The sequence below is a fragment of the Stenella coeruleoalba genome (genome assembly GCF_951394435.1).
Source record: "Stenella coeruleoalba genome assembly, chromosome: 1".
NCBI classification, from domain to species: domain Eukaryota; kingdom Metazoa; phylum Chordata; class Mammalia; order Artiodactyla; family Delphinidae; genus Stenella; species Stenella coeruleoalba.
In genome coordinates, this window is record NC_137169.1 from 175,041,028 (window position 1) to 175,052,734 (window position 11,707).

The 11,707-nt window shown below is 44.3% G+C and overlaps 1 protein-coding gene across 1 annotated transcript; it reads left to right on the top strand.

Moving 5' to 3' along the window:
- Nucleotides 1-1,895: 1,895 nt before the first annotated feature.
- RGSL1 (regulator of G protein signaling like 1) lies at nucleotides 1,896-11,007 on the top strand. The gene is given in 6 exon segments (XM_079905813.1): nucleotides 1,896-2,059; nucleotides 5,899-5,937; nucleotides 5,941-5,973; nucleotides 7,256-7,385; nucleotides 9,524-10,426; nucleotides 10,429-11,007. Coding segments are annotated over 6 exon segments (1,446 nt in total). The 5' UTR covers nucleotides 1,896-1,978; the 3' UTR covers nucleotides 10,689-11,007.
- The last annotated feature ends 700 nt before the right edge of the window (nucleotides 11,008-11,707 follow it).

The following is an 11,707-nucleotide window of genomic DNA, read 5'->3' on the forward strand; positions in this document are numbered from 1 at the left end:
GAGTATTGAGAGAGAGAGAGAGAGAGAAACAGAGCAACAGGAATCAAAGATGATTTTCAAGTTTCTGGTTTAGACAACTGGATGGTGGTTCCAGTAACTGAGACTGGGAAAACAGGAAAAGGAGAAGGTTGGGAAGGAAAATTATCAGATCAGCTTTGAAAATGTTGAGATGAAAGTGCTTGACGGGTGTCCATGTGGAGATGTCCCATAGCTCATTGGATATTTAAAGCTGGAGCCAAAGAAAGAAGTCTGGACTGAGAACATAGATTTTGAAATTATCCATGGGGAATAGATAAATTAAATCAGGGAATTCTCATAAAAAGATGAGCAGAGGGCTGAGGAGGAGGACGATAGAAAAAAACACATAAATATTTACAACACTAGGTAGCAAAAGAAAAAGACATCTATGGAGCAGAGGGCAAGAACGGGCATCAGTTCTGTTACAATCGTGTTTGATTGTCTGGGTTTCTATTTCTATTTCTATTACTAGAAGACAATAACCACCAAAGTGTCATTAGGAAAAGTAATGAAGGGGATTGTTTAGTTTTCTTATGTTATTACAACTTCACCCTAGTGGAGTGCCATGTACTTTTCTCACCAGACATTTAGCTAGCTGAGAGATAGGACTAGTGTATAATATTTAAGTTTCTCATTTTATGAGTGTTTTTTTAAAAAAATAAATTTATTTATTTTTGGCTGCATTGGGTCTTCGTTGCTGTGCACGGGCTTTCTCTAGTTGTGGTGAGCAGGGGCTACTCTTTGTTGCAGTGCACGGGCTTCTCAATACAGTGGCTTGTCTTGTTGTGGAGCATGGGCTCTATCTAGGCAGGCAGCCTTCAGTAGTTGCGGCACGTGGGCTCAGTAGTGGTGGCTCGTGGGCTCTAGAGCACAGGCTCAGTTGTTGTGTCTCACGGGCTTAGTTGCTCCGTGGCATGTGGGATCTTCCTGGATCAGGGCTCAACCAGCGTCCCCTGCATTGGCAGGCAGATTCTTAACCACTTTGCCACCAGGGAAGCCCTATAAGTCTTTTCATTACACACTTTAGGTATGATGGAAAAATGCTGGGCCCTTGATAGAACAATTAAATTACTATTCAAGAGTTGACATTATACACTAAAAAGCAGATACAGTGAATTAGAGTAAACTTAGAGAGACCAGCTAGTCTACCTGTGGTCTCTATGCTTGACTTTGAGGCAGTCAACACTTATTTCCTGAGATTAACTTGGGCAGCACAATGATCAAGCTTGAGAGAAATAGTAAATACGTTCCATTACCGATATATTCAAAAAAGCCTCTTTTTGGGGCTTTAATGTTGGGCCCAAACCGACAAGTTGAAATTTGACTTGATTTCTGAAAAGTGACTGCACAAATTAAAGATGGTGAAAGCTAACCCCACTTCCGGCCATGCTAATATAACATAGAACATGGGTAATAGTTGTCTTTTGCTCCTCACTGGGAAGGATGTGGAATGATTGAGTTGTGGGTGCCCCTTAGGCAATGAGAAGGGAACCAGACAGAAAGGAGGCCATGTGATGAATTACCGAAGAAATGCTTAGTGACTAGCCAGAGGGGGTGGAGGTAGGTAGAAGGTTGTAATGACTTTGTAAATATGGGATCTCTGTCCATTAAAAGAGGACTTAGATGAATTCAATCAAGATTCAGAGGGCAGAGTTTCAACAAACGGAAAGAAGGTAAAGGAAGGCAGTTCACAGTAGGAAAGATCTTACGAAACTATTTTCTCTCTGCATAAATGGAATGGGCAGTCCTGTGAGGCGGGGAGCTCCCCACAGCTGGGAGTGTTTAAGCAACGCGATGTTGCAGACGAGGGTCCTGGAGAGGGGAGAAATTGAGTTAGATGACCCTAAAAGCCATCGTCATGCTGAGATTTACCCTTGTGAAATGATCCATTCAAATTGCTTCATTTTCCCATCCTCAAAGCAATCCTGCTTATGAGAGATTTTTTTCTCCCCATATAGAGATGATTGGTTCTACAAATCTTATACTTCTTCTAGAGGATGAAACCTTTGCTGATTTTTTCAACACATTTCTTTCTCTCCTAGTAAGCATTCTCAGACTTAAATCCAAATGTTTCATCAACAGCTGAATAGTGAATCTTACTGAGCTGAGTTTCTTTTTTTTTTAATTTTACATTATTTATTTTTTATACAGCAGGTTATTATTAGTTTTCCATTTTATACATAATAGTCTATATATGTCAATCGCAATATCCCAATTCATTCCACCACCACCACCATCATCCCCAGCCAACTTTTCTCCCTTGGTGTCTATACGTTTGTTCTCTACATCTGTGTCTCTGTTTCTGCCCTGCAAACAGGTTCATCTGTACCATTTTTCTAGGTTCCATATACATGCGTTACTATATGATATTTGTTTTTCTGTTTCTGACTTACTTCACTCTGTATGACAGTCTCTAGATTCAACCACGTCTCTACAAATGACCCAAAATTGCATTCCTTTTTATGGCTGAGTAATATTCCATTGTACATATGTACCACATCTATTTTATCCATTTGTCTGTCAATAGGCATTTAGGTTGCTTCCATGACCTGGCTATTGTAAATAGTGCTACAATGAACATGGGGTGCATGTGTCTTTTTGAATTATGGTTTCCTCTGAGTATATGCCCAGTAGTGGGACTGCTGGGTTATATGGTAATTCTATTTTTAGTTTTTTAAGGAACCTCCATACTGTTCCTCAAAATGGTTGTATCAATTTACATTCCAACCAACAATGCAAGAGGGTTCCCTTTTCTCCACACCCTCTCCAGCATTTTTTTAAAAATCAAGTTTTACCAAATCAAAAGTATTTCAATTTGAGCAAATAAACATGAAGTAGAAAATCCTCTAAAATCTCCAGGAGTTCCAGTTATTGATATAATGAAATCCTAAATCCCCAGCCTCCTTGATCACCTTTGCCTGTACACAGTTATCTTTCATCACACCCTTTGCTGGTCCCCAGCGCTGCAGTGATGGCCGCTCTACCCTTGCAAAGCACACCTGGCATTCTCCCACCTCTATGCTTCTCCTTGGCTGTGTTCTTAGTTTCCATAGTTTCACCCACCAAACTCTTAACCATTTTTCAGATCTCTAGTTAAATCCTGCTCTGCTTAAGGAGTTCCTAGGTCCTCCCAATAGGAACTTATTTCCCCCTGCCTCTGTGCCCCTTGGCACTTTGCAACTTTCTTGTGTTATATGTGTGTATCTGCCCCACTGGATTGTGAAGTTGTGAATTCCTCCAGAAGGACAATGGATTATTCATTCTGCTCTACTCCCTTCACCCGGTGTTTGGCAGATAGCAATTGCTGAGTTGTTAACTGAAACCAAATTTATATATCTTCTCAATCTATGCAACTAAAACAAACCTCAAATATCAAAATATTCTTCAAAGCAAACCTACACTAATCCTGCTTCTTTTTTGGTTTAAATATTTGGTTGCATCTGAGCGCTGGTGCCTTATAAATAGTTGCTCATCTCAGTGCACCTTTTTCCATGGATGCTGCCTGTGAAAAGGTGAAATTTCACAAAACTAGGAAAGAACACTATTATTCTACAAACACCTATTGGGTGGCCACTTTGTGCTAGACGCTGAGCTTAGTCCTGGGGACACAGATATTAATGATACCATCTGTGTCTTCAAGGAATTCCAGTCCAACGTGAGAGACCAGTGTTTAAGGCCAGTGCGCAAAGGGTTGTGAGTGACATGACTGAAGTCTCTAGGAGGTAGTGGGGTACATTGGAGGAAGGGGCCACTCCTACCTGGAAGAGTCAGAAAGGTGCCAGTGTAGAAGTCACACAAGCCAAGCCTGGAAAGAAGACTAGATATTTGACAATGGTCTGGGGACGAAGATGGGGAGGGAAGGGTGGATAAAGAAGCAAGAGGAAAAGACTGGGGGGTTGAGTATCAAGAGAAGCAGAGGCCTTAGGGACAGGACAGAGTAAGTAAAGGCACCACGGAATACAGTCCTATGGCACCTTGGGGGAACCTCTAAGGCTGAAGAAAAAGTTGTGAGAGGCAGACATAGCAAGAGATGAGGCTGCACAGCCAGGCCTCCAAGATAGGTAGGCCGAGCTTAGGAGTTTGGACATCATTCTGAGGGCAACAGAAAATCATCAGAGGTTTAGGTAAAGGAGTGACATGATCAGACTTTCATCTAGGAAAATTATTTCTGCAGAAGTCTGGCCATGGATAGCGCTGTCAGGGGGCCACAGTGGAGACAGGGAAACTAGTCAGGAGATTGTTTCAAGAGTCTAGGTGAGAGGCGATGAGAGTCTAAAGTCAAAATGATGAAGAGGATGGATAAATAGGAGAGATTTTTCACAAAGCGAAACGCAGGACCTATCACTCTGAATGTCAGAGAGAAGTGGTAACAAGAAGAGAGGGATCAGGGTAGCAGGCGTGGGTGCCTGGGAGGATGGTGGTACCAGCGACATGGTAAAAAAGGGAAGGAGGAAAAGGCCTCGAAGAGCAGGTGTTTGGGGGTGATCCGCACTCATACTCTAGCATCTGCCACTGTCTTAATGAAAGGTTTCAGAAGTAACCTTAAGGCATTTTAGCTAATCAGTTTGTCAACTTAATTATGCAGCCCGCAATAATGTTATAGAAATGGCGAACGTAATGTGGGAAGTAGAATCCTGAGAATGTCCTGGCCATTTAGGTCGCTGTGGTCTATTTAGGAAGAAAGTGGTATTTCATGTTGAGTGCTGCTGTCAATTTACAAATTTCTACCATTTAATGTCCATAATCACCCTGTCAGGTCGACATCACTCCCTCCTTACAGATGGGTCTCAGAAGTTAAATGACTTGCCTAAGATCACTTGGCAAATCTGGGGCAGTCCTAGAGTGACCAGGTCCTGTGGCTCCAGGCCTGGTGTGTTTTCCACATCAGCCTCCGGCCCTGAATGGCACAAATGTCACATGGTGAAAATGCTCCCACGCGCTACTCCCACAAAATCTCACGATTTCACAGTCCCACCGCACATCCCATAAAGGTAACTTCACACGCCAGGCAGGGCGTGTCTTGTCCAACACCGAGTGCAGAGCAGGGAGGGGTCACTAAGGATTGAGTCTCCTTCATAGACTGATATTTGCGAAGTGTAGGCAACACCATCACCTTCCATCGATACAGCCAAGGACAAAGGGAAGAGAAGGAGGGGGCCGCAGACTGACAAAAGTTTGGGGCTGCCGGTCTCGGGGAGATGGTCAGAATGACGTGATGTGCTGAGAGTTCACTTTAGCCCCTCTGGTTTATCACACATACTTTGGGGGCACTTTGAGATATTTTGATGCCTACAGTGAGACTGCTAAGCATAGCTACCTGTAAACATAGAAGCCCTTTCACATTAGGCTCAAAACTGCCTAGGTCACAGACCCTTCTCCTTGACAAAAGAGGACAGTAGTCTAGAATTTTCTATCAATTTTGGACACTCTTAATGCCCCCCTAAGTAATTTGTACCTTTAATTCTCACATCCTCTGTTCTCTCTACTTTCTCCAGTTAAAGAATTTAGGCAAATCCAAAGGTATTTCTCTTTATGAAAAGGCTTTAAGCCTTTGCTCTTTCTAAGTCCTGTAGAAATGAATAATGCAATACACAAAATAAATACCTTTTAATGTCATGAGCTTTGGCCTTTGCACACAGGCAAGAGAACTCCCAGGTCGGGGCAGGATGGAGCCAAAAGGTAAATGAATCTTGCAGTTTAATCTTTCTTGGTTGTTTTGCACAAAGCAAGTTGATTCAGTGCAATGAAGTTAAGAATTAATGTCCCTTGATATAGGAAAGCAATGGAACCTCTCTTCGCCTGTGGTTGCAGATGGACTGTGACATTTTCATGAAGAGAAACTCTAGACCCCTTTGGCTGTTTCTTAGCTTTCTTTTGCAGGTCTTTGGTCAGACACCATTTTACACTCTTGAAAATTCATAGTGGAGCTTGTGGCCAGAAATACCCCATGACTTGGTGAGTATGATTCTTGAATGGTGTATGGTTTGGGATGGGGGAAGAGGCAGCTGAATTTGATGTGTGGATTCGGAGAGGGAGAGGGAAAGGAGCTACTGAGGGTGACTATGGAAGAAACTATAAAGCAGGTAAGTAGGACAAACAGCATCAAGCCAGGTAGACATTTCTGCTTTTTGCATTTTTACCACTTGGGCAAGCAACTGCTGGTGAGTTCTTTCCTCTATATTGTAGTCCATGGCTAGCAAAAGGGATTAAACTCTCATGTCCACTGTGGTCGTTGGGTAGGAGATACTTGGAGGACTGTGTTGAGAAGAACTCTGAGGCCACACCTAAGCCAGAAAGAGTCTGGGAATTGGTTTGCGATGCTTGCCATGGGTGTGAGATAGGCAGTGCAGCCCATGGGCCACATAGCAATTATTCGCATTGTAAGGTGTAGCTCAAGTCAAGATGACACTCGACAGTTCCTAGTGACTGCTTGACCATGAGACATATCTTTCTCCCAACCATTTTTTCTCTTTATATGTTTTTCCCTTGTCCTTGTTCACTGTCTTTCTCTTCTCCTTTTCCCCCCTTCCTGTTCTCCTTTTCCACTCTGTAGACCTTGGACTCACCAATGGCTTCCTCATGCCCTACCTGTGACATGTGGCATCAGAAAGATCACTCAGCCATGCTCACAACAAGGTTTTATTATTCTCTGGGATCTGGAGAGCTGAGAAAGACACTTCACTTGATTCTCATATTTGGTTTTCTTACGAGAGCCCCAAGACTTACAATTTTATTTTATTTCCTTTCTCTGGTAGTTACATCCTTCAGGGATCCGTCCCGTATTCTAAATGATGTTATGTGTGAGTGTTTGTGTGTTTTTGTACACATTGTGCTGGTGATATGGGTTGAGAGCTTGTGAGAAATTGTAAGTGTGCTTACAAAGAAGCAAGTTGAGTAGAGTTATGACTTGACACAACAGACCAAAATCTCTCCTGCTTCTCTTCTCTCAAGCAAAACTTAGACTTTTTTTTTTACTTTGACCTTTTCTTAAACAACCTCACCCAGGAATAAGAAAGATTTTTCTGATGAGAAAACAAGCCTTTCCTTTCCTACCGATCAGTCCTTTGAGAACCTCAACCCCAATCTCTGCCTCCCTTAGATACTATTTTTAATCATCATACCTCTCCTCTGGGCCAAATACTACAAGCATGAGGTTATTTATTGCCCTTGCTAAGCTGCATTTCTTAGCGATTCAGTTCCATTTCTCTTTTCTGTTCCTTGTTTGTTTGGACTCTAGATTGCAAAGTACAAAGGATTATTGACCTGGTTGGAAAAATACCGGTTACCTTTCTTCTGTAAAACCAACTTGTGGTTCCATTACATTCTCTGTCAGGAGTTCATCAGTTTCGTTCAGTCCCCAGAAGGAGGTAAGCCCGTGGGTGTGTGTGGGGAGAAACCTGGGCAGCTAGGTTGTGCAGCATCCTGTGCCTGTCAGTCCTACAGTAAGGTACAAATACGGGCTGCCTTCATAGCCTTAGATGTATGGTTGGCTCAGGCTGTGTTGCGGCGAAATCTTAGGCTGAAAAATCGGAACCAAGAGCAACAAGCAGGAGTCTGATGGGCTGGGCTGTTTGTCTCACTGCAGCCAGACATGAGAGAGTTAATGACGGCCACATTGCCTACTATATGTTCAGAATCAAAGGTAGCACCACCTTCACTGTTATCACCTGGTCTAAGCCACCATCATTTCTCACCTGGCTATTGAAATCATCTCTGAATCAGTCTCCTCACTGCTGCTCTTGTTCTCTGCTCCCAGCAGCCAGGGTGAGCTTTTTAAAACATCCGTTAGTTCATGTCACTCCTCTGCTCGCTGACCCTCCCCACCACCATCACCAATGGCTCCCATCTCAGTGTGAAATCCAGAGCCCCTAAAATGCCTTTCCAGGTCCTAGAGACCTGGCGCCATTGCCTTTCTGACCTCATCTCCTGCTTCTCTCTTGCTCCCTCATTGCAGCCAGATTGGCCTCCCTGCAGTTCCTCAGACATAGTGGACACATTCCCAGTTCAAGGCTTTGCACTGGCTGTTCACGCTGCTGAATACATGGAAGGCTCCTCCTCCATGTATTCACATGGACCTCCCTTCACCTCAAGTCTCTGGGCAGTTCTCACCTCCTCATTGAAGGCTACCCTGATGGCCCAATGCCCACTCATCCACCCCTGCCCTAGCTCTCCCTACGTCCTCCTTTCCTTTTTTCCTGTAATGCTTATAACTTTCATTCTCACTAGAGGATGTATTTATTATGCTATTGTATATCGTCTGTCTCCTCTGCTAGAGTATAAGCTCCTTGAGGGCGGGGATTTTTGTTCTGTTTGTGGATGTATCCCAAACACCTAGAATGGTACTCGGCACTTAGTAGGCACATAATAAATATCTGTTGAAAGAATGAATGAATAAGATTTCCATCTAGGGTTGATTTGACAACTTGATTCTCAGCTCAACTAGCCAAAGGAGAAAGGAAACCAGGGAACGTTAAGATTCTGGAGATCCCACTGAGTAAAATGTTGTAACAAATCGCCCATTGTACTCACCTCCCGCCTTCAATATATTGATATGTATTGGGAGAGAATTATAAAGCATATCCGAAGTGAAATCCCTGGGAGATATAAGAAAAAATCAATCCAGTGTCTGATAGTCCTCAGTCTCTTGCCTTGCAGACTGCTACCCTCTCCATCAGGGATATCAGTGGGAACCCCAACCCTAAACAGGGAAGGGCTTGAGAGAGACCAGTTGTCCTGAAGCTGGTAGGTGCCTGTTCCTGAGATAGTACTTGTGAGTGAAGGGTGGCTGGCAAGAATGAAGGGGAATTGGGACAGGGTAATTGAATAGCTCCTGCACTTCTAAGCCTGCATGGCATGTTTTGTTTTGTTTTCGTAGTTGGTTTGTTTTATTTTTCAATTGGGATTCTTGAGAACAAACTACAGTCCACAGGCCAAATGCAGTACATGTGGCCTAGGAGCTAAGAGTGTTTTTGTATTTTTAAAGGCTTAAAGAAGAAGACTGTGCAACAGAGACTATATATGTGTTACAAAGCATAAAATACTTACTACTGGCTCTTTACAGAAAAAAGTTTGCCAACCCCTTCTCTAGAACATCAGATTCATTCAAATGTATTTATTTACTAACTGAGAAGGTGTTCCTAACCCAAATACAAATGTGTTCCAGAAGATTCGCTGTTTGGGCTTAGTCACACTCCTCTTTATTCATATAGATAACTGAGGATTGATGACATTAAAATCAGGGCTAGTTGGGAGTTTTTCAATTTGTCCAGTCCAAACTCTTTCCTTCAGTCAGATCTAACTTTGAGAAATCCCATTCAGAGGTACATGGTTCCTGTTCTTGAACATGTTTTCGCGTACCTCTTGCTTTCCTTTACAATAACTTTCAGTAGTCTGAAAAGTAACTTGAGGAATCCCACGAAATGGTTATTTCTCTGGGGAAGAAGGAAGGTAATCAGAGTAAGGGGTCACTGAGTGTTGAACAAACCCTAAAAACATGTTCACTATATATCTGACCTGTCTACACCCCAGGACACAAAAACATTTGGAAAAATTCAAAAACCTCACCATTCCACATCATTTTCATCCTTTATCTTTCTTTCCAGAGGCCCTTCTGAACTTTCCGTCTGGCATCCCAACCAGTCAACCATCAGGAGGGAAATCCTGAGTCACAAGCAAAAAGTGGCTCTGTTCAAACTCCAGAGCTATTGGCTCCCAAACTTTTATACCCACGCTAAGACGATCATGGCCAAGGAGGAATCGTGCCAGGCTCTGATGCAGGAATACGAGACTCGCCTGTACAGTATCTGCTATACCCACGTAGGAGGGCTCCCTCTGAGTATGAGCATCAAGAAGGGGCACCACCCCCAGAAGCGGTACTCGAGCGGGAAGGCCAAGAGGAAGATGTGGCAGTTGACAGACCAGGGATCTTGGTCTCTGGAAGTGAATACCAACCCAGATACCAACACTTTGCTCCCCCAGGAGCTGTTTCCTCAAGGCAAGTTGGTTATACAAATGCCTTCCCCGAAAGAGACCTCTTTAAAGGAGAGAATTATCAGTTTCCAGGAAGAGGATATTCTCTGTGCCAAGAAGTCCAATGTGAAGAACAAAGCCAAGAGCCACCTCCACATGGAGGGCCTCTTTGAGACATCATTCTTTACCCACCTGAGGACTGTCACCCCCATCATCAATTACTCCCCCCACATGACAATTAAGAAGGCCGTGGAGCAAAACCTCTCCTTGGGGTACACCCACTGGGCCTTGTGTGCTGATGCCTGTGCAGGGAGTCCCTTCCGGGACCACCTGAAGAAGCAAAATTTGAAAGTGGGGGTCCAACTCCTGGACCTCTGGCAGGACCTGCACGATTTCCTCAGTGTCCTGATGAGTAACAGGAAGACTGGGAAAGACTTCCTGGGCACATGCTGGGCAACCGGATCTGTGAGCTCTGCCTGAATGAGCAGATTGGTCTACGCCTACCACTAAAATCCCAAACCATCAAAGGCCTGAAGGAGCTGCTGCCATCTGGGGATGTGAACCTTTGGATTCCCAGAGCCCAGAAGGAGATCTGCAATGTAGGCCATGCCTCGCAGAAATGGGTTGGTATCTGGAAGATTAGGTCAAGACTGACCAAAAATCCTATCTGGTCATCTATCCTGGCTAACTTAATGATATAACTACCCACACAACACTTTCCATATTGAAGAGTTGGTTGATCACTTAGGAGCAAGTTATATAAATTCCCAAGAAGCAGCCAAAACTCTAAAGTAGGATGGAGGCGGAGGAGTGGTCTTCAATTCCCCCTTATACGGAGTCACCAAAACTGTGAACCTCGGACTGTTCTATTGAGGGAAGTTTTAAGAACTCTGTTCTAAACCTCATGTACTGAAATACAGGGTCTCCGTTTCCTAGACTAGCCGTCACGGAAATGGCCAAATGAGAGGGTTTATTCTTTATTATTATTATTATTATTATTTTGCGGTACGCGGGCCTCTCACCCCTGCGGCCTCTCCCGTTGCGGAGCACAGGCTCCGGACGCGCAGGCTCAGCGGCCATGGCTCACGGGCCCAGCCGCTCCGCGGCATGTGGGATCCTCCCGGACCGGGGCACGAACCCGTGTCCCCTGCATCGGCAGGCAGACTCTCGACCACTTCGCCACCAGGGAAGCCCGGGAGGGTTTATTCTTATCCCCAAACATTAGATAAAAGCATGGGACTATCCTGGAGACACAGGAAGTAATAGTTTGATGATTGTTAAGTCAAGATCTTGGCAGAAAACAAATGGTGGAGCCAGATTGGGTAACAGATGAGAGCTTAATAAAAAGGCACTACTTACAAAGAAGGGTAGGGAAACCACAGTGGATACCCCGTGCAATACCCCAGGGCCAGTAAGGGTGGGCCACCTTCATCACTCTTAGGCCTGAAGAGTGGAAGAGAGGGAGCAGTTACCAGAACCAGGGGATAAAGAGCTGTGTAGAGTGGAGCACTGGTCAGGAGCTGTGACTGTCAGTAGAGGGACGTCTGGAAGGATCGGGGGGGAATAGGTATTCCAAGCTCACTCTCCACCTTTTGTTTCCCTTTTCCTACCAGCTCCGGATATATCCAATGAGAGGTCAAGGGAGTGTGTTAATGTGTCCATACAGGTTAATTTCCCCAGGCACAAGCAGGGTGAAGAAGGGTAGAGAGTGGATCTGGAG